This window comes from Myxocyprinus asiaticus, chromosome 5, assembly GCF_019703515.2.
Source record: "Myxocyprinus asiaticus isolate MX2 ecotype Aquarium Trade chromosome 5, UBuf_Myxa_2, whole genome shotgun sequence".
In the NCBI taxonomy this organism is placed as follows: domain Eukaryota; kingdom Metazoa; phylum Chordata; class Actinopteri; order Cypriniformes; family Catostomidae; genus Myxocyprinus; species Myxocyprinus asiaticus.
The window spans coordinates 16,177,236-16,205,095 of record NC_059348.1 but is presented as its reverse complement, the minus strand read 5'-3'; the positions used below and the strand labels follow the sequence as shown (position 1 = coordinate 16,205,095).

At 38.5% G+C, this 27,860-nt stretch overlaps 2 protein-coding genes across 2 annotated transcripts; one reads left to right on the top strand and one right to left on the bottom strand.

Annotated features, from left to right (window-relative positions):
• The first annotated feature begins 845 nt into the window (after positions 1-845).
• Positions 846-10,731, top strand: zte38 (zebrafish testis-expressed 38). Its single transcript, XM_051698218.1, has 11 exons — positions 846-1,031; positions 1,606-1,669; positions 6,531-6,567; positions 6,653-6,673; positions 6,772-6,798; positions 6,896-6,963; positions 9,412-9,560; positions 9,809-10,047; positions 10,152-10,194; positions 10,281-10,324; positions 10,417-10,731. The coding sequence occupies exons 1-11, from the start codon at positions 872-874 to the stop codon at positions 10,468-10,470; spliced, it is 906 nt and encodes a 301-aa protein (XP_051554178.1). The 5' UTR covers positions 846-871; the 3' UTR covers positions 10,471-10,731.
• Positions 10,732-17,539: 6,808 nt separating this feature from the next.
• LOC127441089 (4-trimethylaminobutyraldehyde dehydrogenase B) lies at positions 17,540-26,379 on the bottom strand. The gene is made up of 11 exons (XM_051698267.1): positions 25,910-26,379; positions 25,543-25,688; positions 25,295-25,424; positions 24,934-25,068; positions 21,204-21,400; positions 20,762-20,902; positions 18,845-19,033; positions 18,640-18,727; positions 18,302-18,443; positions 18,054-18,166; positions 17,540-17,962 (listed from the first exon to the last, which is right to left on the bottom strand). The coding sequence occupies exons 1-11, from the start codon at positions 26,088-26,090 to the stop codon at positions 17,868-17,870; spliced, it is 1,557 nt and encodes a 518-aa protein (XP_051554227.1). The 5' UTR covers positions 26,091-26,379; the 3' UTR covers positions 17,540-17,867.
• Between the last annotated feature and the right edge of the window lie 1,481 nt (positions 26,380-27,860).

Here is a 27,860-nt window from a genome sequence, read left to right as displayed (position 1 = left end):
CTAACTATGCTGGTGTGTGTCATAATAGTGAGGTTTAAGCGCCACCCTCAGGACTCTGTTAGTCTGTGTACTCGAGTTTCCCGCCAAATGCGCGTGACTGACAGCTGTCGAGCGCTCTTTAATAGAACGGGCAGTAATTTACCTCAGCAAGTTATCGAAGAATTATTTGCACCGTACTTAGCAACTACAGTGGGGAAAAAAATCACATAACACTTTACCTTACGTAAACACCAAGGCAGTAATTAAATTAGCAACCTATTTTACTTTATATTGGTGCTATAATAGTTTTAAAGGCGGTAATTTTAGTATCTGACGAAAAACATGCCAGCCAGACAAAACAAACGAGCTCAAGCCAAACAGGAGACTGTTGAGGTGAGATATAAAGTCAATAAAATACACTACAATGTGAATTTTGTAGCAAGACCTGTAATACGTCAAATTACTGTTGGTTTGTGGTTGTCTGGGTTCAGACGGTAAAAAGTTTTCGCCAAATTTCCCGATATTGTTATTACAGTTATGGTTAGCCTAATACTAGCTGAAACTACTACTGTTAAATAATAATCAGTTAATAGGGATATCTTTCAATATTCTTCCAAAACAGCGTAAGAAGCTTTCAGAAAATGTAATATGTGGAATATGATACGGTAATACCATGATACCACCACAGTAATTTTTGTAACGGTCTTTATTGAAATATCTAAATTGAAATGTTTTTTAAACATTTTATTTGTCTCGAGCACAACACTCATTTTGTCATAGTTAATGAAGTGTTACTCTAAATTCTTTATGTACAGAAATATAGTTTACAGTGAAAGACAGGTTGATTTTTAGCATGCATGTGACTGGTTGATGTTCAGTGTGTATTTCACTGATGTTCTTCTCACAGTGGACCAGTTTATTTCAGCAGGAGCTGGAGACAGAGGCTCAGTCACTAGTCTTCGTCAAACGCATGGTGGTTGTAGCAGTATCCTCCATCACCTATCTGCGTGGGATATTTCCAGAGGACTCCTACAGATCCAGATACCTGGAAGGTGATGGGTTTAGGTTTTGCAATTACATACACGTGGTCCATGGAATTATCACCAGCTGAAAGTAAAAAAAATAAAAAAAATCTCTCAAAATGTTAAGAATTAACTTATATGGGGCCTGGGTAGCTCAGTGAGTAAAGACGCTGGCTACCACCCCTGGAGTCGGGAGTTCGAATCCAGGGCGTGCTGAGTGACTCCAGCCAGGTCTCCTAAGCAACCAAATTGGCCCAGTTGCTAGGGAGGGTAGAGTCACATGGGGTAACCTCCTCGTGGTTGCTATAATGTGGTTCTCACTCTCGGTGGGGCGCGTGGTGAGTTGTGCGTGGATGCCACAGAAAATAGCGTGGGCCTCCACACACACGCTATGTCTCCACGGTAACGCGCTCAACAAGCCACATGTTAAGATGAACGGATTGACGGTCTCAGATGTGGAGGCAACTGAGATTCATCCTCCACCACCTGGATTGAGGCGAGTCACTATGCCACCACGAGGACCTAGAGAGCATTGGGAATTGGGCATGCCAAATTGGAGAATGACCTTATACAGTTAGTTCATTAAAGGATTTTTGTTTTTCAGATTTGTGCATCAAAGTTCTTAGAGAGGACTGTTCATGCCCTGGAGCCTGCAAGCTCATTAAATGGTAATTAAAAAAAAAAATGGGAATAACAAAGAGGCTGTGAGGGATAGACTTACCAACTCTTCAGTGGCACCGGCACATATGTTATAAAGCTGTAAAAAGCTACCAGATCACATCTGATTTTCCACAACTCATGTTGTCTGGAGTTTTTAGACTACTGAGTGTTCTTGAAAAGATAATTCATATTTTGTCCGTAGAACGATCCAAACACTTTAAAATTACAGTACAACCCATTAAAGAGACTGTATGTCTATCCCTCACAGCCTCGTTGTCATTCCCGTCAATACTCAAAGATGGCGCTGCTGTGAATAAGGTCTATAGTACGAGGTGGCGAATTCATACCAATTCGTATGAGTTCATTCTTAAGAAAACGAAAAGTAGGGTGGGCGGTCACACTACACTTCACGCTAGAGGTCTGCACGGGCCTTAAAATGAAACCCAACCTGTACCTGAGACTGTGTGGTCTCTACCAGGCCCGAACGATACCATCAGATTTTAAGCCCGAACCCGACCCGAAATCACTTACTATCTAATTTCTTCTCCTAGCAATTACTGTTGCAATAGGCTAAATTTTATGAAAGCATATAGGCAACATTGTCAGTAGACATATCACACTGTAACTCAAGAACGGTTGCCCACTGAAGCTAAGCAGGGTTGATTCTGGCCAGTACCTGGATGGGAGACCTCTTGGGGAAATCTGTGGTTGCTGCTGGAAAAGGTGTTAGGGAGGCCAGCAGTGGGTGCTCACCCTGCAGTCTGTGTGGGTGCTAATGCCCCAGTATAGTGATGGGGACTCTATACTGTAAAACAGCACTGTCCTTTGGATGAGATGTTAAACTGAGGTCCTAACTCTCTGTGGTCATTAAAAATCCCAGTGCACTTCTTGTAAAAGTGTAGGGGTGTAACCAGGTGTCCTGGTCAAATTTCCCCCATTGGCCCTTCTCAGTCATAGCCTCCTAATAATCCCCATCCATAAATTGGCTCTATAACTCTACTCTCTCCTCTCCACAAATAGCTGGTGTGTGGTGAGCATACTGGTGCACTATGTCTGCTGTCGCATCATCCAGGTGGATGCTGCACACTGGTGGTGGTTGAGGAGAGTCCCCTGTTCACTGTGTAAAGCACTTTGAGTGTAGTGTCTGAAAAAGCGCTATATAAATGTAACATTCAACATTAGTAACAGTATTGAAACAGCAAACATACACAGTTTTAACAAGGCACGGCAGTCCCCTCACACTAGAGCAGAAGGGGAAAAAATCATTGCCTTACTGTTTATTTGCTGAAACTTCACTTGGTGCAGAACAATCTGGAATAAAATGAAACAGTGCAACAGTCCCCTATCTGTAGCCTGAATTTGTTAAGGTTGTTGAATCTTTGTGACAACTGCGCTGAAAACAATCTAGACACAGTGCAAAGACTGAAACAGAGCACAGGTGTCTCAACGTGCGTTTTTGACAATGTGAAGTTCTTTTTAACTTGACATGGTGTTTAACATATGCCAGTCCTTTGCAATGTGCTGAAGAAAAAGCAAGACGCGGTGCAAATGTCAAAGACATTCGTCCAGTATGTGGTTACATAGATAAACAATGGGAAAACAGAACAGACGCACGCAAAAAAACATTCGGTGTGAACGGCCCCTAACTTGTCCATCCCTCTGTTTATTTTTTCATTAATTACCCGTCGGGTTCTTGGGTCCCGTTGGGCCCGGGTCGGGTTGCAGACCTCTACTTCATGCTCCATCCGGGGCGGATCTAGATTTTTTTTATGGGGTGGCATGCAGACTATGAAGGGTGGCAACACTAAAGCAAGCGCCCATGCGTAGTTCTTATGGATTAAGGTTCCAAGCTTCATTGCAACAAGTACTAGTTCATTAATTGGAGTCACTATCAAATTATAAATGTCCATGAATTTGTGATACAACTGCATTTCCACAGGAACCTCATAGTAACCATTTTGCTACTGATTTGTCAACATAAAAAATATATATATACACTACCGGTCAAAAGTTTTGAAACACTTACTCATTCTTTATTATAATTTTTTTTCACATTTTAGAATAATAGTAAAGTCATCAAAACTATGGAATAACATAAATGGAACTATGGGAATTATGTTGTGACTAAACAAATCCAAAATAAATCAAAACTGTGTTATATTTTAGCATCTTCAAAGTAGTCACCCTTTGCCTAGAATTTGCAGACATGTACTCTTGACATTTTCTCAACCAACTTCTTGAGGTATCACCCTGGGATACTTTTTAAACAGTACTGAAGGAGTTCCCATCTATGTTGGGCACTTATTGGCTGCTTTTCTTAATTATTTGGTCCAAGTCATCCATTTCAAAAACTTTTTTTTTTTTAATTAAATTTTAGTTTTATAATGAAATAAATTAATATGTTGGCACAATTATATTTTTGTCTACAAAACTAATTTCAAACATTTAAGCATACGCCTTCGGATCAAAAGATTTTTAAGATCATGAGAAACATTTCAGTCAAGTGTTTCAAAACTTTTGACCTGTGTTAAGTGTACCCATGGATGGAAAATGCATGCATATCCCATGTTATTCTGCTAATAAAGACCTATAGGCCCATCACCTTTGTAACAGCTGGAATAATCAATTTGAAAGCAAAGATTAACACAAAGTTTGGTCTAAATAAAAATAAATTGTACAGAAAATTGTACTGTGGGGGACAGTGCTGCAAAACTCATGAATATTAATTATGTTATGCTCAGTAAAAGATTCTTTTAAATGACCTGTTTTGATCAACAGTCATTCTTAATGACTGATTCAAGCACCCAGATATTTCACAAAATATGGTAATTTCATTTCTACATCTGCCACTATCAGTCTTGGGATTTTGTTAATCAGTAGATGAACACATAGATCAGCACTTTGATTAAGAAAATGACTGATTGATCTAGTGGTAACTTTTTGCCTTAATTTTTAGAGGTTTTGGATTCTAATTCACCCAAATATAACTTTTTATTTCAATAAAACAAGATTGCATTTGTACATCAGTGGATGGGTGTTACATTTTAAAAATAAAATGCAATACATTTGCGGGGAGACGAGAGTAGCGGAAACACAGACACATTTATTAACAGTTCTGTATATGAAAAAACAGCGAACTCCAAAATTCAGACAGCAACAATCACAAACTCTCCACACCAGCAGCAGGAACCCAGAATGTGCCTGAGCGCCCGGGAACAAGATGACACAGTTCACAAACAGTCATGAAACACTCAGTTTATATAGGGAGGAAACACACTGCGCACCGGTGCGCCCCATCAACAATCAGCTCACCTGCTTACCCCACACCTGAGAGTGATTAAGAGAGAGGGAAAGAGAAATTGACAACACACAAACAATACATTCGAGAACGTCATCACAATGGGGGACATGGAAAAGAGCGCAAGCTGCGGCAAAACTGCTGACATTAAATGACACTGATAACAGCCGCTTATCAACACTTATCATAACATTCAAAATAACACATTCCAGTGCCGGATCACCAGTCAAAACACACACAGATGAAATAGAAACTTCAACTCAAGAACTGGAGATGTTTCATGTGGATTATACACATACCTGATGAAAGCTATTTCAAAAAGTGGTGAGGACACGTCTCATCCGTCTCAACCCATAACTGACAGTGATGTATCTAATAATCATTCAGTGAATACCTGGAAACAACTGAGAAATTAATCTTTTACCTCATTTTTTCCACTTATTTGTCCATGTGGTCACTGTTGTCGAGGAAATACAGTAAGCTCATCAACCCGCAAGAGCCCAAACACTGTACATGCGCTGCAATAGTAGGTAGGCAATTGGTCGATGCTGTGATTGGCTGCTGCTGTAAACAATCACGGGATTGGTGCTGCTGTAATCATTCAATGGGTCTGTAGTCATTTGTGCGTTTGGTGAGAGTTTAGGCAGTTTGACACGAATAAACCATTACACAATGACAAAATCAACGATAATATACTTACATTTATGATTACATTTGGATACTTATGCTGGGGTGGCAGATGGGGTGGTGATGCTTTTTCTTAGGGTGGCATTTGCCACCCCATGCCACCCCGGTAGATCCGCCCCTGCGCACCATTCACTCCCATTCAAACGCATCCTAACACGGAGGACTGGAAACGCAAGCTCATGCAAATACATTTTGTACGCCGCTGCGTACAAGGGTTCAGGTTTGGGGAACACTGACCTGCGAATCTGTATGAGAAGAGGACGCGTGACCAATAGAGGATCGAAACGTCACACACTAACCTCTTGGCTCAATCCAAAGAATGCATAAGTATTTCAAAGCTGTGAGTTTTTGTTTTTTTTTGCTGGAAAGTAAGTAGACGATATATTTTAACATTTTAAATATAATATTATTTGTTATTTGTAATGTATTATTTACTAACACCAGAAGCTCTGCCACTTGACATCATATCCTGATCCTATTGCGTTGTCTGAAAATTTCACATGCTCAAAGGCTAGTGTGACCGTCCCTTTATACACCCACCAATGAGAGACACTTCCGTAGTGTCCTAGGTTTCGATGTGGCATTTGTTCCGTGTTAATCTAAAACTGTTTCCCGTAACTTTAACACCAAATCCAATCCCTAAACCTAACCCAAGAGTGTAACACCTTACTCGACCCAGAGCTTAAACATAACCATGATATTAATGTTAAAAGCCCTGATTGGTTGATGTATAATCGTACGTTTTTGTACGAGTGAAGTTGTACAAATTGGTTTGAATTCACCACCTCGTAGTATTGTGATGAATTCTCATGAGACTATGTGTCCGTCATAAGTTGTATTGCTTTAATAAATGGGTGCTGACCAAATAACTTTTGTCCTTCAAGGCTGATGGGATGTTTCGATGCTTTGGAGAAGAGATATGTAAGACACGCATCATATTTAGATATAAACCTTTGTGTTTTTATTTATAAACCACTGCATTAATCAAGTTCTTTTAATTTTACAGCTACAAATTGTGCTTATTGGGGTCAGTATGCATAAATACATGTGCATTTCTTTGTATCCGTCTTGTAAAGAATATAAATACACATAAGCTATTGTATGTTATGGCTATTTGATTCACAGGTGCACACAAAACCAGATGACAGCAATGTAAGTTTACAGTCCTATGTAACATCAATATAACAGTAATGTGACTTTTCTTAACATGAAGTGTTTTGTCACTTATGTTTTGTTTCTCTTGTCTCAGCATGTCATTGAGTCCTATCAGTTTAAGTTCAGGTACACAGAGCAGGGACCGCAGATGGACATCTTGAGGTAGTTTTCTTAGAGCTGCTTTGCATTATTTGTGTGTTAAGGCCTATGCACAAAAAGCATGAATATTCATGATTTTTCGAGCTTGTCGATGAGTATATAGTCTATCTGTAGAATAGATTTTTTTTCCTATAGTTTGCATTTCTTGGATGTCTTCCAATTGGTGACTGCAAAAGGACACACCGTTGGAGGCCATAACATGAGTCTGAGAAGACTTTACACATCATTTCATATAATCATTCTCTTTAAAATATTAGTTTGCATCAGTCTGATCTCACAGTGAAATCGGAAACAGTAGGATGACTTTTCTTTAGCTAAAATCGGTCTATGTTTACCGAAATGCTAAACACTGCCCCGAGTGGCCAAAGCGGTAAGTGTTGTTGGTCATGTGGGCACGTGTGTGCTCCATTTTTTTGCGTTAAATGACCACAGAGGGGCGCCAGAAGGGAGTTGAGAAGCGAGTACTGCTGTGAAGTAAATACATACAGGTGCATCTCAATAAATTAGAATGTCGTGGAAAAGTTCATTTATTTCAGTAATTCAACTCAAATTGTGAAAATCGTGTATTAAATAAATTCAATGCACACAGACTGAAGTAGTTTAAGCCTTCGGTTCTTTTAATTGTGATGATTTTGGCTCACATTTAACAAAAACCCACCAATTCACTATCTCAACAAATTAGAATATGGTGACATGCCAATCAGCTAATCAACTCAAAACACCTGCAAAGGTTTCCTGAGCCTTCAAAATGGTCTCTCAGTTTGGTTCACTAGGCTACACAATCATGGGGAAGACTGCTGATCTGACAGTTGTCCAGAAGACAATCATTGACACCCTTCACAAGGAGGGTAAGCCACAAACATTCATTGCCAAAGAAGCTGGCTGTTCACAGAGTGCTGTATCCAAGCATGTTAACAGAAAAAGATGCACAACCAACCGAGAGAACCGCAGCCTTATGAGGATTGTCAAGCAAAATCAATAGAAGAATTTGGGTGAACTTCACAAGGAATGGACTGAGGCTGGGGTCAAGGCATCAAGAGCCACCACACACAGACGTGTCAAGGAATTTGGCTACAGTTGTCGTATTCCTCTTGTTAAGCCACTCCTGAACCACAAACAACGTCAGAGGCGTCTTACCTGGGCTAAGGAGAAGAAGAACTGGACTGTTGCCCAGTGTTCCAAAGTCCTCTTTTCAGATGAGAGCAAGTTTTGTATTTCATTTGGAAACCAAGGTCCTAGAGTCTGGAGGAAGGGTGGAGAAGCTCATAGCCCAAGTTGCTTGAAGTCCAGTGTTAAGTTTCCACAGTCTGTGATGATTTGGGGTGCAATGTCATCTGCTGGTGTTGGTCCATTGTGTTTTTTTGAAAACCAAAGTCACTGCACCCGTTTACCAAGAAATTTTGGAGCACTTCATGCTTCCTTCTGCTGACCAGCTTTTTAAAGATGCTGATTTCATTTTCCAGCAGGATTTGGCACCTGCCCACACTGCCAAAAGCGCCAAAAGTTGGTTAAATGACCATGGTGTTGGTGTGCTTGACTGGCCAGCAAACTCACCAGACCTGAACCCCATAGAGAATCTATGGGGTATTGTCAAGAGGAAAATGAGAAACAAGAGACCAAAAAATGCAGATGAGCTGAAGGCCACTGTCAAAGAAACCTGGGCTTCCATACCACCTCAGCAGTGCCACAAACTGATCACCTCCATGCCACGCTGAATTGAGGCAGTAATTAAAGCAATAGGAGCCCCTACCAAGTACTGAGTACATGTACAGTAAATGAACATACTTTCCAGAAGGCCAACAATTCTCTAAAAATGTTTTTTTTATTGGTCTTATGATGTATTCTAATTTTTTGAGATAGTGAATTGGTGGGTTTTTGTTAAATGTGAGCCAAAATCATCACAATTAAAAGAACCGAAGGCTTAAACTACTTCAGTCTGTGTGCACTGAATTTATTTAATACACGAGTTTCACAATTTGAGTTGAATTACTGAAATAAATGAACTTTTCCACGACATTCTAATTTATTGAGATGCACCTGTAGTTTATAAACTGTACCCCCTCAACTTAAAACCCAAATGTTATGCGAACACGATTACTTCCTGGTTTCTATGCGGGTTCCAAACTGAGGTCTCCCACGCTGCAGATGCAGTGCAGTCACAGGAAGGCAAACACGCTCAAGCCAATGCAAAAATGTCTGATAGGAGATGCCACTTGTCAGTGAGAACTCTCGGAAACAACACACCGACTTCCTGTGTGATGTCCACTCCAAGTCAACCTGAAGTCAAAACTGATCCTTTTTACTTTAATAATAAATGTTTTTAGACTTATTGTGCACCATTTATCAGTACTCACTATAACAAAATAATAATAATGTGGTAATCTTGGTAATCTTTAAAATGTAATAACGTAATAATAACGAAACATTGTCCTCACCTCTCCGTTGTGTAAGGAATGAGAATGTGGAAGTGAGAGTGACCATGATGGACACTAAGAACGCTTCAACCCTCCTGATTAGGAAGCTGTTCCTCCTCATGCAGAATCTGGAGGCTCTGCCAAATGCTGTTTACCTCAGTATGAAACTCTACTACAATGATGATGGTAAAACATCTGCCAGTTTGAGCAAACACAGCTGCCTGCATACCCTTCCAGTATGTTGAGATTCATGGAGGAGGTGTTGAGAGCTTTAACTCTAAAGATTATTGAACTGCTAGAAATAGTAATAAATACAAAGCTGTAGTGCCAGAAGCTAAACGTTTATCCTAAAAACTGATTGTTACTTCAGAAGCTGCTCAGTGTTAGCCTTTTGTTTTCAGGATATCTAAAAATGATGCGGTTTTGTTTGTTAGTCACTCCCCCTGAATATGAACCACCAGGATTTAAGGCAGGTGTATATGACAGTCTGTGGTTCGAGGGAACTGCAGTGCACTTTAGAGTGGGTGATCTACAGTCTCGCTTCCACACCATGAAGCTGCGTGTGGCGGCAGCACAGAGTCGTCTAGGAAAGCTACAGGAGGGTGGCCGACTAAGTGAGAATGAAGGGGTGAAGGAAACACACACTCACTTGAAAGTCAGAGCAGCAGAAAAGGTGCTGAGAAAATGAGATCTTATAGACGATATATAAAATTAGCTTTAATATTTCATCAACAGTCTTGATTCAGATGATGGAGATCTTTCTTCTTTTTGTGACAGGTGACCAGAGACTGCTTTGATCAGGATCTGCCATCTGAGGATGGTATGTATTCGACCTTAAGAAGGTTTTTCTTCAGAAGATTTGCTCTGTGGAGTATAAGCTGAATGTTGTGAAATAATCTTTTGCAGAGTCCGCCGCACAGTTTAAGCTTCCCAAAAAAGCTATCACAAAGGTTTGACAAATTTTTATTGATAGACGTTAAAGTGTGTTTTTGTATTACTTACATTGACATTATTATGACTATTTCTCATTATTTATTTGCAGAGGAAAACTGTGGGGAGCAAACTGACAAGGAGGAAAAAGAAGAAATCCCTTTAAAAATTATAATCAGTTGATAATACATTTATTTAGAGAAGAAACTGTAAGAGTTTATGCCAATGTTTAAAAATCTAATGGTAGTATACGTTTTGCATATGTTTTGACCGAGTGATTAGTTCTTTCTCATATTTTGGGAGAATTTTTGAAGATCTCGAGTTGGTATTTGTAAAGAATGTTTGAAACGTCCCTTTTTCTTCACTTCAATGTACAAACAATATTGCAAAATGCATAACACATTAGCTGTTCATTTCAGGTCAGAGTATGTCCATAAAATAAACAGTACTTCAGACTACCTCTTACTACGTGGGGTATTTCTTCATTATATATAAGCTCTCGTATATGTGTAGCCTCTTGTCATGAGGTCAACTATATTGTGCAAAGACATTATTATGCATAGTGTTTCCTTGAGGAACAAGTGAGTATCAGTAATGTGAGGAACGCCATACCTTTAAATATTGATATAAAATACAAAACATTTAAATGATAGCCATTTAATAATCAAATACTGTATAATGGCACTGTTTCTTTAAAAGGAATGTTCAGGGTTAAATACAAGTTAAGCTCAATCAAGAGCATTTAGGTCACACTAAAATCAGACTAAACATATTAACATGATTTAAGTGTGATTTTAATGTTTTGATTTTAAAGTCTTGTGGCTATTCTTTCGAAATTTCAAGTGTGTATTTTAATCCTTTTATTCTGTTTGTTAAGAGTTTATATGCTGTGTGTTAGGGGTCAATTTCAACCCCACTAAGTGTAATTTGTACCAAAAGCATTCATGATTTAAAAACTTTAAAATTGTGAAGTTTTGGGGGGGTTTGTGGTATTATAATCATTTATTTATTTATTTATTTATTTATATTTTTTTTTTTTACCTTATTTACCTCTAAATTACTAAACAATACCATTAATTTTTATATAAAATAAGAACATTTTATGTTAAATTTACTTTTACACTTCAACTACCTCACAATTTTATTCAGGGACATATTGTCATGCATTGGGGGCAGATTACTGCCATCTGTTGGAGAGAAAAAAGAAAAAGAAGAAAAATAAAAACCTTTAGACATGAAATTACAACATATAACCAACAGATGGCTGCAGAGGAAAACTCATTTGCCTGTAGCAAATTGTAGCAAACTGATTTTTGTTTTCAGACCTTATGACCAGTTATGCATTTAGATATGTTTATACATTACCAAAGACATTAAAAAATCATTATTTTTTGTCAAAGTTTAGCTTTTTTTTTATTTTTTTTTATTTGTAGGTGTTTTGAAGTGTCAGTTTTTGCAACGATGCCACATTAGATTTTAGTTACATATTATTTATTTCATACATCCCAGTTCAATAAAAAATGTCAATAAAACCAACAGCAATTAGCATGTGTGTGTTCTTCATTGTGGATGTGTAATATCTCACCCTTTCATTTCTGTGTGTGTGTGTGTGTGTGTGTGTGTGTGTGTGTTCTTCATTGTGGATATACACCGATCAGCCACAACAATAAAACCACCTGCCTAATATTGTGTAGGTCCCCCTCGTGCTGCCAAATCAGCGCCAACCCGCATCTCAGAATAGCATTCTGTACAGAGTGGTTATCTGAGTTACCGTAGACTTTTTCAGTTCGAACCAGTCTGACCATTCTCTGTTGACCTCTCTCATCAACAAGTAATTTCCGTCCACAGAACTGCCGCTCACTGGATGTTTTTTTTTGTTTTTGGCACCATTCTGAGTAAATTCTAGAGACTGTTGTGCGTGAAAATCCCAGGAGTTCAGCAGTTACAGAAATATTCAAACCAGCACGTCTGGCACCAACAATCATGCCACGGTCCAAATCATTGAGATCAAAGTTTTTCCTCATACTGATGGTTGATGTGAACATTAACTGAAGCTCCTGACCCGTATCTGCATGATTTTATGCACTGCTGCCATACGATTGGCTGATTAGATAATCACATGGATGATTGTGTTGAGAAAAATTTAATAAAATACATAAGAGAGAGAGAGACAAAAATGTGTTTAAAGTTTGAGAAGTTACAGGGTTAAATCGCTTAAAGTTTGTTCAAACACAAGCTGTATTTAACTGTAACAGGCCACAGGGTGTTAACCACTAGCTTTTATGCTATGGTTTAGTAGTATAGGCTTACAATGAAAACCGCTAGCTATGCTGTGCTATGTTGACTATGCTGTGCTATGTTATTAGCTTAGCTATGCTGTGCTATGGTGTCGGCAGTTTGCGCATGCATGGTGAGTTGCCCAGAAGAGTCTCCTAGGACTTCCCGTAAACTCCCGTCGTCATAGCAGCCAACACCAGTGATTTATGATCTTTCTTTAACACTAATGAAAACAGTTTCCTCAATTCACAATGCACAAATCACAGCCGTCATGTCCAGCTCGTATCTCAACGTGGCGCTTGTGATCTCAACGCATTCAAGGCAAATCTTAATGCACAAATAAAACAGCACGCTTAGCCGTTTGCAGTGTGGTATTTATCACACTAGTTCTTTTACAGAGCAATTCTTTAGCCATGCAAGTTACAGACAACTCACATAATTGTTTTATGCAGTGGCGCTTATACTTTCAATTCATTTGGAGCAAGATTAATCTATATTTAAACAGTGGGTTCACTGCGGATGTTTAAAAAACAACATAATTTGATCAATGCGGATTTTCTTGTCAGTTACTGGATATGCAACAGGGTCTGTACACTGAAGGCATTCAGAGTTACTGCCAATCTCTAGTGTGATCAAACATTTACACTCCCGTTCAAAATTACACTCAGACAATGATGCACATTACACAAGTTGTTTTCAAATTCGCTCAGCGAGCAGACACAAAAATGCAAACATCTACTTCAATGATTACACCACAGACAGTTAAGTCAGACTAGTTGAATGCACTGGAACATCACAATTTCATCAATATAGCATTTAAATAAGGCCATTTAAAAAGAAATTGAGGAACATCGCTCATTTCTTTTCCTTACCGTACTGCGAGGAGATTTCTTTGTCCTAGCATGGGGAAATTTCAATCTCCTTTCTTGGAGTATTATTTTAACTGGAACTTTATTCTATAAAGTGTGTCTGGGTTTGTATAATCAGAGTTGAATTCTATTTCTGTGCTCTTTTCATGAACGCGGCGTTCAGCCTTTAACTCATAACGGACGTAAATATGAGCTCTATCTTTCTCGTTGAGTACCTTCATCATTATGTAGGGAACAGTATGTGTGTTAGGAATTAAATGAAACTGCCCGCATGTCTCTTTATAATGGAAATATCCACGTTCGACAACCATTATAAGAAAGATAAATGACAAATAATTCGATTATTTGTCAGAATAAAATTCTCTACAATTAAAATCTAATACAACGTCTCGTTGTATCCACTCACAATTTCTATTGTAAGGAATTAGCTTTAATAAGGGAATTATGATTCATTCACGTATTGGAATAATATTATTCTCATGGCTTATTGAAAAGAGTGGTTCCGTCGATGTTTTGGACCTCTTTTTAAGATCGTGGATAGTTTTTGTTGTCTGTTGCGTCGATGGATGTTGAGGGCTTTGAAGCGAGGCCTTCCACATGGAGGACTGTCATGTGTATCTGTCATAGCACAGAGAAGAGAAGAGCTTCCTCGGAGCTTGACTCTGAGCCTTCCTGGACTTCTACAATGTATGGAACTTGAGGGACAAGAGGCTACAAGCCACGAGGGCCAGAGCGCGGAGCTTAAGAGGAAGTGGAGCGTGGAGCAAGAGAAGAACTCGAACTCGAGGGGGTTGCTCAAGCTGGCCTTTTTAACCCATTCGGTTTGTTCACACCCCAAAGAGGCTCTAAGCCAATCAGAGGTGGCTTATCAGAGTCACATGGTCAGTCTCATTCTTAAAAAGGATAAGGACCCAAATTAGTGTAAATTTTATTGTACAATTTCCCTGATCCAGTTAGATGTAAAAAATGTTGTCTAAAATACTGGCTAATCGATTAAGTAATTACATCAATTATAAATATAGATCAAGTGGGGTTTATTCATGGTCGTAGTTCTTCTGATAATAGTAGACATTTTATCAATATTATGTGGTCAGTAGTGAATGATCAGACCCTGATTGCTGCCATCTCACTTGATGCCGAGAAGGCATTTGTTAGGGTGGAATGGGACTATCTTTTTAAGATTTTGGAAATGTATGGGTTTGGGAACACTTTTATTGGGAGAATTAAGTTACTTTATAAACAACCGTTTGCAGCAGAGCAAACTAATGGACTAATTCAAACTAATTCTCTTGGTAGGGGAACCCGGCAAGGCTGTCCTCTCTTCCCTTTATTGTTCTGTCTTGCCCTGGAACCATTAGCAGCCGTAATAAGAGGATGATTTTCCAGGCATTGTAGCAGGAGGTGTGGTGCATAAACATTATGCAGATATATTATTATTTGTCTCAGACCCTAAAAGATCTATGCCTATCCTCCATAAAATTATTAATTCTTTTTAAAAATGTTCAGGATACAGGGTGAATTGGTCTAAATCGGAAGCTCTTGCTCTGACAGCATATTGCCCTGCCACGGCTTTCCAGCCTGGCGCCTTTCAATGGCCCAAGCAAGGTATTAGGTATTTTATTTCCAGCAAATTTGAGAGATTTAGTTAGAGTTAATTTTGACCCATTTATGAAAAGGTTCTTGTGTGATGTGGATAGGTGGGCTTCATCAGTGTTGGGGAGTAACCGAATACATGTAACGGGATTACGTATTTAAAATACTAAATATAAGTAACTGTATTCCACTACAGTTACAATTTAAATCATTGGTAATTAGAATACAGTTACATTCAAAAGTATTTTGATTTCTGAAGAGATTACTTTGCATTTTATTGTCATTTGTTTCATTTAATATTTAGTCCTTCAGATGGAAAACATTTATACATATAAATGATGCGATCCAATGTGCATTTGAACAGTGGTGAAACACTTTCTTATGATGTGTTACATTCGTACGAGCAGACAGAGAAGTAAGTTTGAAGTAAGTTTGGAGCAGAAGAAATAGAAATAAACTTGTGTAAATTGTCAGCTTTACGCTAAGCTAAAATGCTATTTCTAGCCATTTTACATGCACGTTACCAGGCACGATCATATTTTTTATCAAGAAAATTCACGTTGGATCATAATTAATTTTTTTCTAGTAAGACGTTTGATATTAGGGCAAAAATCGTATTCTTGATAATAATTTTTGTATTGTTTTCCTGTAAAAATATCTAAAAATCCTTAAAACATGATAAATTTAGAAACAACACTGCATAAGATATTTAGGTTTTTCAGAGAATGTATTTTTAACGTGTATTTTGTCTTACTGTACTGGCAGAGTTTTTATAGTCAAAACAAGTGAAAAAATCTACCAGTGCTGAAGAAGTAATCCAAAGTATTTAGAATACATTACTGACCTTGAGTAATCTAACGAAATACATTACAAATTACATTTTACAGCATGTATTCTGTAATCTGTAGTGGAATACATTTCAAAAGTAACCCTCCCAACCCTGGCTTCACTACATTTGTCTATGGCAGGGATGGTCAATGTTATAAAAATGAATTGAATCCCCAAATTCAATTATCTACTACAGTCTCTCCCTTTAGAAGTTCCTCTTTCTTATTTTAAACAATCTGATAGAATATCTAAGTCTTTTATTTGGAATGGTAAACAACCTCGGTTGCATTTCAGTAAGTTACATAGACCAATTGGCAGAGGAGGTTTAGACCTCAGTCTCAGAAACCTGGCCCATTGGTCTCTTCCACCTGAGAGAGCTCCTCCCTGGTACAACATTGAACAAGCAGTCCTTGCCCAGATCTCACCATTGCAAAGTCTTTCTATCAAATTGCCTAAAGAAGTGAAAATACACCCCATTATTTCACACTTGCATTCTTTATGGACAAAGGTTTCCCATATGTTCAATTTGGATATTTACCTAAATGTTTCCTCAAGCATATTGCTGAACACCAAATTATGTATTGACAAGTCCCCCTTTTGCTGGAAAGAATGGATCGAGAGGGGTGTTGCTACACTTAATGACCTTTATGAAAATGGAGCAATGAGATCATTTGAAAATATAACACAGCAATTTGGGATTTCTAGGTCTCAATTTTTCAGGTATTTAGAGTTGTGGCATTTACTTTGTACTATTTTTGGTGGTAGTACACAGACCCCTAAAGCTGTAGACACCCTCTGTATGGTGCTCACAGCCTTTGGAAAGGGTCATGAAGCGTCGGTGTATTATTCCTTGTTGATTCAGAGTCTTGGTGACGGGACCTTAACAGCTCTTAAGAGGTTATGGCAAAGAGATCTGAACTTGGTATTGGAGGACTGGGAGTGGGAAAGAATTGTAAAAAAATTTAAAACTATGTCTAGGGATGCAAGGGTACGCCTTATTCAGTTTAAGATTTTGCATCGTTTCTGCTGGACTCCCTCTAGATTGTTTAGGCTTGGTTTAATTGACACACCTACCTGCTGGTGATGTCAGTTGGAGGACAGAGACATAGCCCATGCTCTATGGTTCTGCGCTAATATGAAAGAATTCTGGTTAAGAGTCCAGAATTTTATCTGTGAGGTTTTAGATACTCAAATTTCATTCTGCCCCAGACAATGTATATTGGGTGATGAGGTGGTTTTTAAAGTAGGTGACAAATATACAAAAAGCTGGGCCCAAACTAGTGGAATGATTGGCAGACAAATAACTCTTAGAGGATGGAAGTTAATTGGCACTCCCTCATTTCAAGAATGGTTCACCAAATTGGGCTGGGTGGCGGCATTTGGAAAGACGTCATATAAAGCGGCTTGGCAGATTGGACATGTATGGTAAGAAGTGGGACATGTATTTGTCCTTTCTGGAAGGCTCTCAGTGAGGACCACGTGGAGAGAGACAAAACTGTGGTAGTAATTGTGGATTATGTTCTATGTGGATTTCTTTCTTTTGTCTTTGATTGTTGATTATCTCAAATATTTTTTGTTTTTTTGTTTATATGTGTGCATTGTGTAATTTAGGCTTTGACCACAGGGATGTTTGTTGAGGGACAGGGTGGGGCTGGGGAGGGGGAAATAATGGGGTTAAAGTTGATTCTGTATATATATATTTGTTTATTCTGTTTTTTTTTATACAAGAATCAATAAAAATTGTTAATAGCAAAAAAAGAATCATAGCATCGCACAGGCAATTAATTGTGAAATATTCACAGACAGCTGTCATTACTTGACAGAAAATTATCATGATAGGGCAAACATTGTCCATTAGTCCTGCAAAAAAAAAAAAAAAAAAAATCAGGAGATGTGTGTGCAAGTCTTAAAACAACACGAGTGCTTCTGCTTGATGTTAAGATCTTGCAGGAAGGTCCAATCATTAATCTATAACCAGAACACATCTGGCCCGCATTCAAAAAAGACTATCCACATCACCCATCTCCACAACCACAGTCTTCAACTGAGAGTAAAATTCAATGGTCACCTGACCATTTTCTCTTCCTATACCTGAAATCAAATATCAGGTAATGTTAGTCAACATGCAAAGAAAAAGAAAAAAGAAAAAACATTCAGTAACTAATTTAGATTGTCACTTCACCTGAGGCCTTGTACCCTCCAAATGGCACCTCCACAGGGGTGATATTATAGTTGTTGATGAAGCAAGATCCAGCCTGCAGGTTTTCTATAACACGATGGGCTCTCTTAACATCTCTACCGAAAAATAAATAGACAGGAAAGAAACAAAGGAAACTTGAAGCCAATAAGAAAGTCCTAGTTAGCTCTGTTGTCTTACAAACAAATCAACCTCAATGTTAGTTCCACAAATAAAAGTAGCTTTCACTTTACTTAGTAAAAACTCCTGCAGCCAGACCCAGAATGCTGTCATTAGCCCTCCGAAGAACCTCTTCCTCTGTGTCAAAGGACAACACTGACATCACAGGCCCAAAGATTTCCTCTCTGACGCACGTCATGTCATCTGTGCAGTTGTCTAAACGTAAAAGGCATGAATAAAACAAAAAGATGGTAAGAGGTAATTCGGCTCATCTAGATTCATTTCAGTAACTTAACAGAACAAAACATGGTTTGGTGATCCAAACAGAGACAAAAATGTTCTTCTGAAACATTGAATGTTTCCGTAACACATCACCTTAAAACATAAGTCGTCAACAGATTGTCCAACTCACCCAGCACACATGGTGTCATGTAGTATCCATCTTTTAATTTAGGATCTGCAGGGGTGAAGGGTTCCCCTCCACAGAGCACTCTGGCTCCCTGTCAAGCACACAGTCAAAACAACTACATAACTCATAGAGCAAACAATACAAAAATGCTACTATGTTAATGTTCACTACCGAACATTTATACGCTGTACATCCATGGCTTCTATACCTCGTTTTTAGCTTGGTTCACATATCCTAACACCTTGTCCAGATGAGGTTTGCTGGCCAGGGCTCCCATACGAGTCTCATCAAGCAGAGGGTCACCTATCTGGATGGCTTTAGTTCTTTTTACCACCTCTTTTAAGAACTGAGAAAGAATTGAGCTTTGCACAAAAACCCTTGTTCCATTACTGCACACCTACAGTACATGTGGGGGAAAACGAAGCAAGAAATATCAATTAAGGCATGGATAGGTAATAAATGTTTAGTTGAATATTACAAATATTTTTAAGGAAACAAATTACATTGCTTACCGTATCAGTATTGATCAATATTATGGAATTATTTTTATGACATTAAATGACAATAATTTTCCCATTCAAACAGACTAGTCTTATGGTAGACCTCAATACACTAAACCATTATCCATCTTCTCCACTCTTAAATACAATGTTTTGATGCCTGATTCCACTTCAAACATATATACCACACTTGATTAGGTACTTGAATGAAAACATTACTAATAGACATTAAGGATGTATAACATTGGCCATTATATTGGTTATAGGTCATAGCTAGTGGCAGACCAATATATCAATTTGACTGATTAATCGGTGCTGATAGTTGCCTTTTGAAACTATTGGTTATGGGCAAAAATATATGGCAAAAAAAAAAAATGTTCTTCATGATTAACAATCAGGTGGAGATTAGCTGTATCTAAATCGGTATCTAAAGATGATTTTTTTTTTTGGGTTTGTTTACAGTTAAAAGTCCCACATTCTGCTCTAAATCTTCATTTTTTTCTTGTTATTATTGGGATTTTGGTAACAATAAACAGCATATGGGATTTTATTCAGTCTTGTAGCCTCTATGTCTGTGCCGTCACAGTAAAGAAAGACTAAAACATTTTTGAACATTCTTTAAATCAAATTTAAAAGCTATTGGCCGAATGATCAGTTATCGGTCTTTTCCACCAGCTTAATTATCAGTATCAACAAAATCCACTATCAGTCGACCACTAGTCATAACATTAAAATACACTCAGTGACCACTTCATTAGGTACACCTGTACACCTACTTATTCATGCGATTCTCTAATCAGGCAATCGTGTGGCAGCAGTGTAATGTATAAAATCATGCAGATACGGGTCAGGAGCTTCAGTTAATGTTCACATCAACCATCAGAATGGGGGAAAAAATGTGATCTCAGTGATTTAGACTGTGGCATGACTGTTGGTGCTTGATGGGCTGGTTTGAGTATTTATGTAACTGCTCATCTCATGGGATTTTAATGCACAACAGTCTTTAGAGTTTATTTAGAATGGTTCCAAAAACAAAAAACATCCAGTGAGCAGCAGTTCTGCGGACGGAAACGCCTTGTTGATGAGACAGGCCAACAGAGAATGGCCAGACTGGTTTGAGCTGACAGAAAGGCTATGGTAACTCAGATAACCCCTCTGTACAATTGTAGTGAGCAGAATAACATCTCAGAATTCACAACATGTCAAATCTTGAGGAGGATGGGCTACAACAGCAGAAGACCTCGTCGGGTTCTACTTCTGTCAGCCAAGAACAGAAAACTGAGGCTGCAGTGGGCGCAGGCTAACCAAAACTGGACAGTTGAAGACTGGAAAAACATAGCCTAGTCTGATGAATCTGGATTTCTACTGAGGTACACAGATGGTAGGCCCACTACAGCCTCAGTTTTCTGTTCTCGGCTGACAGAAGTGGAACCCAACATAATTACTTTATTGGCTAATATTTCTCTATTGCATCTTTAACAACAGTAGTACTTATAATCATGGTGGACACACTTGTTGGACATGGCTGACTCATTATTGGTTCTCTAATAATTTAATTTAAATAAAATAAGGATCAAAAAGAATTGTGCATGCTTTGTCTTGACTTCAGAATCACAATACACTACCTGGCCTTGAGACAAGAAGTTGGCCATAAGTGCTCCTCTAACAGCATTTTCTAGGTCACTGTCCTCAAAGATGATCAGTGGAGATTTACCACCAAGCTCTAGTGTCACTGGTTTCACCCCTCTGGAAGCCATTTCCATTATCTGTTGAGCCAAAATGTGCAATTAAACACAGATTTTGCACACCAGAAGAGCATTAAGTTAGTATCCCTGTAAACAGGGGGCAACATGTCTGGTATAATAAACAACACTTTGATGAATCCAGACACAAAAAGTACTGAACTAATCACTACCATTGAAAAGATTGTGGAAGTTAGGGTAAGACAAAATGCATAAATGTGGAGATTTTTCCATTTAGTTTTTTCGATTTCAATTGTTTTCATGCTCTTCAGCGGCAAAACAACTATTTCAGTGACAGATACCATTGCTGCTTGAGTGCCCTTACTTTCTTGCCTGTGGGTACACTTCCTGTGAAGGATATTTTTGCCACAGTTGGGTGCTGACACAGCAAAGATCCTGTCTCTACTCCACCCTGCACCACATTGAACAGGCCCTCTGGAGCCCCAGCCTGCGAATAAATCTCAGCCAGAAGTACTGCAGTCACTGGGGTCACCAGTGACGGCTTGAACACCATGGAGTTGCCTGCAATTGTATTGTAATGTTAGACTTTATAGGAGTCATGACATGAGGAATCAAATTTCCCTTGATCTTTTGACATATGAGAGGTCATTGTACTATAAAAATATACTGTAAGTTTCAGAACTCAAAAAGAGTAGGGACGGTGATTTTGATTCATTTCACTGACTCGATTCTTTTGATTCCATTCACTAAAAAGATTTGTTCAGATTCGATCATTGACCATATTTGCAAGTTATGCCTTTGCACCTGTAGATGGCGCCAAATGACTGTCTCTTAATTAATTGCATGAACCAAAACCTGTCATTCACGACCAGAACAAGTCTAATTAATCCTTTATTAAAATTTGCGTGTCTAAAATTCTACAATCCATACATTTTTAAGCATCATAAGCGTTTCCCCACAAATGACAACAAAAGCTGATCTATCCTGTTCTGAACTGCTGAGCACGACTTTTTATCAAGCTATACAACAAAATACAACGCTAGCCTAAAAAAAATAATAATAAGTTTCAATAATGTCCATATGTCATTGGAATGTGTGGTCATCACTCACTTTTATTCATAATTCATACAGTCCCTTTTCTTGCTGAACGAGATGACGAACTGTACGAATGATGTGCAGCTCCTCCTTTTGTTCAGCCAGTCAGCAGATGACTGATTAATTTAATTTGGTTGAGAATGAGTTAACTAGTACATTCAGTTCAGTTCGTTCACGAACGACTTGACCGACTGGCTCAGTGAAAGGTGTGTATTTGTTCAGTTGGTCAAACCAATTACGTACTGTATATGCTTCTTCACAGCCCGCTCTCGGGTGCTATTGGCTCGCACTAAAGTCAGTCTTCAAAAGCAACACAAATGGAATTTGCATGTCTACAAATGTATGCAGGCACTTACAAATTTGAGTTTAAACACAATAACCGTTTTCACCCAAATGTCTTACCCAAGTGACTCACATGCTGAACTGAACGAACTACACGCCTCCTCTTGTTCAGTCGTTCATCAGATCCTCATTCACAAACCAGTTGACTGAGTGATTCATTCATTTCGTTCACGAATGAGTTTGCCAGTACACTCAGTTCGTTCATGAATGACACCTCTCATCTCGTTTAGACTCAAATGACTGACTTGTACTAGTTCAGTGAAGGGCCGTATTCATTCAGCGGGTAGAACCAATGATATGCTTGTTGAAACCAAGCTGCCAAAATTATTCGTTGTCTACTTCCTCCATATTGTGATGTCACACTGTGGTAGACATTTGCATCTGACCGCCTCCACAACAACATATCAATGCCTGCTTTACCTTAACACTTCCATAGCCCCACCCAGTTGCTGTGAGCAGTAGCTGCGTTTCCACTGTTGGGCCAAATGAGGGCGTGCTAGTGCGTGCCAGGGCCAGTTGCGTTCCCACTGTCTCTTCCGGGGCTTAATCGTGCCTCCTCTGGGCTTATTCGCCAATTACCCCTTAGCAAGATACTCATGATGCGTTTCATTCAAGTTGGATGTGGGATATTCCTACTTGAATTCTCCAATCTCCAACCATAAAGGAATTCCATTGCCAGATGCTCGCAAAATGACGTTTAAACAACCAAAACTGCAATGCTCCTGTTAGCTTAACAGGGGTTTGACTGTCACCAGAGACATCACCTAGCAACCCAACGGATAAACAATGCTGCTACGCTATTTATACACCTGTCTCTGCAAACATTTTTTAAACAAGATTTAATATCTTGTTATGTAGGAACTTTGACTCATTGATTGATTTCATTTAATAAAGGTGAATGTTTATCACTAACGTTTGACATCTCTGGGTGCCGACGTGTTTGTGTGACGTCACAGCAACTGAGATTCGTCCTCCGCCACCCAGAGTGAAGCAAGTCACTACGCCACCAGGAGGACCTAGAGCGCATTGGGAATTGGGCATACCAAATTCGGGAGAAAAGGGGAGAAAAAAAATGCACAATGGACAAAGCGGTGCCCAAAGCAAGAACTTTCCATGGTTCGAGATCATGGACGGTGTGTTGGGACATCGTTCCGCTGTAAGTGGAGAGACCACTCTGGACAGCATGGCAGATAAAGTCGATGAGTTGTCAACGGTTACTTATCTTCTTAGCTAGCTAAAGTTTACATACAATATAAACTTGATACTCTAGATAACGTGGTTTGGCTTGTGAAATGGGCGGGGTGTGTGAAGTTTGCACCAGGGTGGCGTATTAAGGGCAGGTTTTAGGGCAATGCTGTGGGGCTTTTGGCCCGATGGTGGAAAAGTGGCTTGTGAGATGGCAAGCAGAGCGCAGGTCAGTCAAGAGCAGAGAGCCAATTATAACAATGGGTGATTACTGTCACTTAAAGGAGAAGCAGCATGTAAACCGAGCGTTTCTGACAGAGGGTCAGAATGAGGATGGAAAATTATCATGTTTTACAAATATATTACGTTTTTTGCAAAAAACTTTACTAATATTATAAGTGAACCTCAAGGAACATATTAAAATGATAAAAAAAAGGCATGTCATGATCCCTTTAAAAATTAACACCATATATGGAGCATTGAAATGTAATAATTGTCTGTCTGTTAAAGCACAGATCTAGGGCTGATCAAGAATGAACAAAGAGAGCACAGAGCGCAACAGTGCCCCACCCACTTATTCAGCATCTGGGTCCCGGAAGTATTTTCCCCATTCTTTTCTTCCATAGACTTTTCATAACATCCTACATAAAAGAATTATAAGCCACAAACCAAACCAACCAGCTCTGAGGTGAATCACAACATCACAAACTTTGTTTTGAGGCAAAAAAGTATTTAAAATACGGACAAAAAGACAAAGGTACAAGGTTGTGTACTTACCATCTTTCATGAGGGTACAGACTACAAACCCATGAAGCACTGCTAATGATGTCATTGAATAAAAAAAGATGGGAATACATCAAACTATTGATTTTAGGTTGTTGATTATAAGTATAGAAACAATATTTTTTTGCGTTTATTGCAAAATATTCCGATATGTACAAATAAATAAGTAGTTTAAGGATAAGTGAGACCGACTCTATCATTTCGCTCACAGTGCATCATGGGAGTCAGTGGTTGCTCCGAGGCAAATTTTGTGGGCTTCATTGGTCGCGGTTCTCTGATTGAACCGTTCTCTACTGTACCATGGGTAATGTAGTTGTTTACCAGGCATTCCGCTATCAAACACACTATTTAAACAATGAAGTTGAAATAACACAGATGGATGGCTTCAAAAGAAGCATTTACTATCGATGAACAACCTCAGAGTTTAAGGTAGGTCTGTCTTGAAATGCTTAAAAGTTACAGTTGAAAATCAATTAGTCTATGGAAAAATTGAATGGGATTTTTCTTCCGGGACCAGAATGTTGCACTCTATTAAATAAAGTTTAACAGCTTTAACCAGGTAAGAGAGTTTGTTTAAATCCATAACCCAAATATGAGTAATTGTAACAGTTATACTGGACTTCTAACAACTATGCAAAAGAACATTTTCCTATAACTAAACTTCACACCAATAGAACTTATCATTATACCCCATGCAATTGCAGGGGCAGATTTCCAGGCTGCAATCTGGAATGGGTAGTTCCAGGCTCCTATTCCCACACATACACCAAGCGGCTCTCGACGTGTATAGGCAAATGAACCTCCGGGTAACTGAACGTGCTGACCTGAGAAATAAGAAAGGTAACCCATTTGTACAGTATATTCTCATTTATTATAAATACATAACAATTCTTTGAAATGAATGGGATTAAAAGTATTCTTTACTGTCATGCATCTTTCCAATTTGGTAGCCAATATGTTTTTTACTAGACGTTAAGCTACTACTTCACAGTGAACAACACCTCTGTTAGAATTGAGACTGACGGTAGATGTAATGTCAAACCAGCTCACCTGAAAGGGTTGTGGCTTGTCCAGCAAAATACTCAATGCACAGTCTGGCTGAGTCCACATCTAGGCAAGCCTCTGTGATGGACTTCCCATTATTAGCCACCTCCAACTCAGCAATCTCATCTCTTCTTTTCTATTCTCAACAGAAGAGATTTCTGACAGATCAGGCGCTCAATGCTTCTTCAAAAAATACAACACTATAATGATATGCCATTCAGAGGAGGAATATGTTTGGATGCATTCAGATCTACCTGAATCAGTCTAGCTGCCTCTAGCATGACTCGGGCTCTTTCCATGCCTGCCAGTTTACTCCACACTGTGAAAGCTGCACTGGCGCTCCTAACAGCTGCATCAACCTCTGTTGCCCCGCAAGCTTGCAGCTGGCACAGGACACGACCTGTCACACACATTCATCAAGACACTCTTAAATGATGCAAACACAACAGGATTAGAGATTATACTGTTTTTCAATATAAAAATAACATTTGCATTAAGGCATCAATTGTGAAAGGTACAGGCATGGTCAAATGTGACCCTGATCATGTGATAGGGCAAAGTCTGATTGGGCCCTTTTGGGGGGTTGAAATGAAGAAACGAAGAGTTTTGCAAGTACATTACCTGTTGCAGGCTCATATACTGGCTCGGATTTACTTTTCACATCTTTGAGGTTGACTCGGGCACCACACCAGAAGCTGAGAGGATCTTTGATTTGAAGGGTTCCTGAAGATGCACTCCTGGTTCCAATACAGTTCAGGGTCGCCCGGAGACCCGGTGTAAGGACAGAGTTCAGCAGGTGCATCCTAACACTAAACTTTGACCTCCTGGAAAAGTGTAACAGAGTCAGCAAAACAACAACAACAACTTTAAAACTTTAATTTCGAGCGTAAGCCCAGATACACAATTATTTTGAGCAAAACAAAAGTATCTTTACAAAAGACAACTTAAAATAACTTAATTTATAATGAATTTTATCGGCATAATGGTCTGGAAATAGCGCTGAACGCGACAACAACCCTCTGGTTAAATGAAAACTGACAAGGAGCAAGCGTTCAGCTAGTCTTGAAAACACTGTAAAAAAAAAAATGTGGCAAGTTTTCGGATCACAATGTTCCATTCTGGGGCGGGGCTAGTTTATAAGAACGATTCTCATTGGTCTGTCTTTGTTGACGTCATTTGACGGCTTTTCCAATGTACATTTTCTAACCAGAAACCCATTTTGTATGTTCTGCTTTCTAAACTACAACAGTACTTTACAACTATTGATAGGACGTAGAATAAGAAGGCTGTCAAAACCAGTAATAATTGTAAATCCGTTGATCTTTTTTTCTTTGATGACTGATTTCTTTTTGAATATTTTGTAATATCCCTGACCTTTTTTTCTCTCTCTCTTTCTCTTTCTTTTCCTTATGTTTTAGTGTAATTGATATTTACTCTGTTTATTACATGATTCTTTTATAATAATAATAATAAAAAAATTACATTTAGATTATTGATTGATTCTTGGTTTTGCAAGTTAAAAGAAATTAAAATATGCATTTATATATAAATCTTTTTGCAAAATATTATTAATAAAAGTGCAAATTAAAGAACAAGACTATTTTCAGTCTTATTATTACAGACTTAAAATCTAACATAAATTATTATGATATTAAATTGTTGAATATTTATTTGTTGATGTGCTTCTTACAGGAAAGCTTTTTAAAATAATTTCTGTAAAAACTTTTTTTATATTTGTATCCTTAAAGGAATGCTATTGTAGACATACTTCATTGATTTTAAAGAAATGTTCCGGGTTCAATACAAGTGAAGCTCAATCAACAGCATTTGTAGTATAATGTCGATTACCACAAATATTAATTTAGACTCGTCCCTTCTTTTCTTTAAAAAGCAAAAATCGAGGTTACAGTGAGGCATTTACAATGGAAGTGAATGTGGCCAATTTTTGGAGGGTTTAACGGCAGAAATATGTATCTTATAATTTTATAAAAGCACTTACATTAATTCTTCTGTGAAAACTCATGTATTATTTGAGCTGTCAAGTGTTTACATCGTCATTTTTACAGTTGTTTTAGGGTTTACAGTGTTACGTCGTCATGACAACGAAGTTGTAAAATTTGGACATAACTTTACACAGAAAAGGCTAATAGGTGATTTTATCACACTAAAATCATGTTTACACACATATTGTTTACCTGTGCTTATACTTCTGAAACAGTGAGTATTTTAACATAAAAAAGTGTCTCCCATTCACTTCCATTGTAAGTGCCTCACTGGAACCCAGATTTCTGAGGTTCAAGGAACAAGGCGAAATACATTTTTGTGGTCATCAACATTATGCCACAAATGCTGTTGATTGACCTTAACTTGTATTGAACCCGGAACATTGCTTTGAGAGAAATACGGAAAATGTTTAATGAAATGTACAAACAGAGTTAAAACACTGATACAAAACAAAAGGACAGTTTGTGATATAAATTGTACATGGTTTTCTGTGGGACAGGAGCAGAGGGACGGTAGATGGCGGAGGAGGGGCGCTCTGTCTCTCTGTGTGTGTGTGTGTATTATTAGA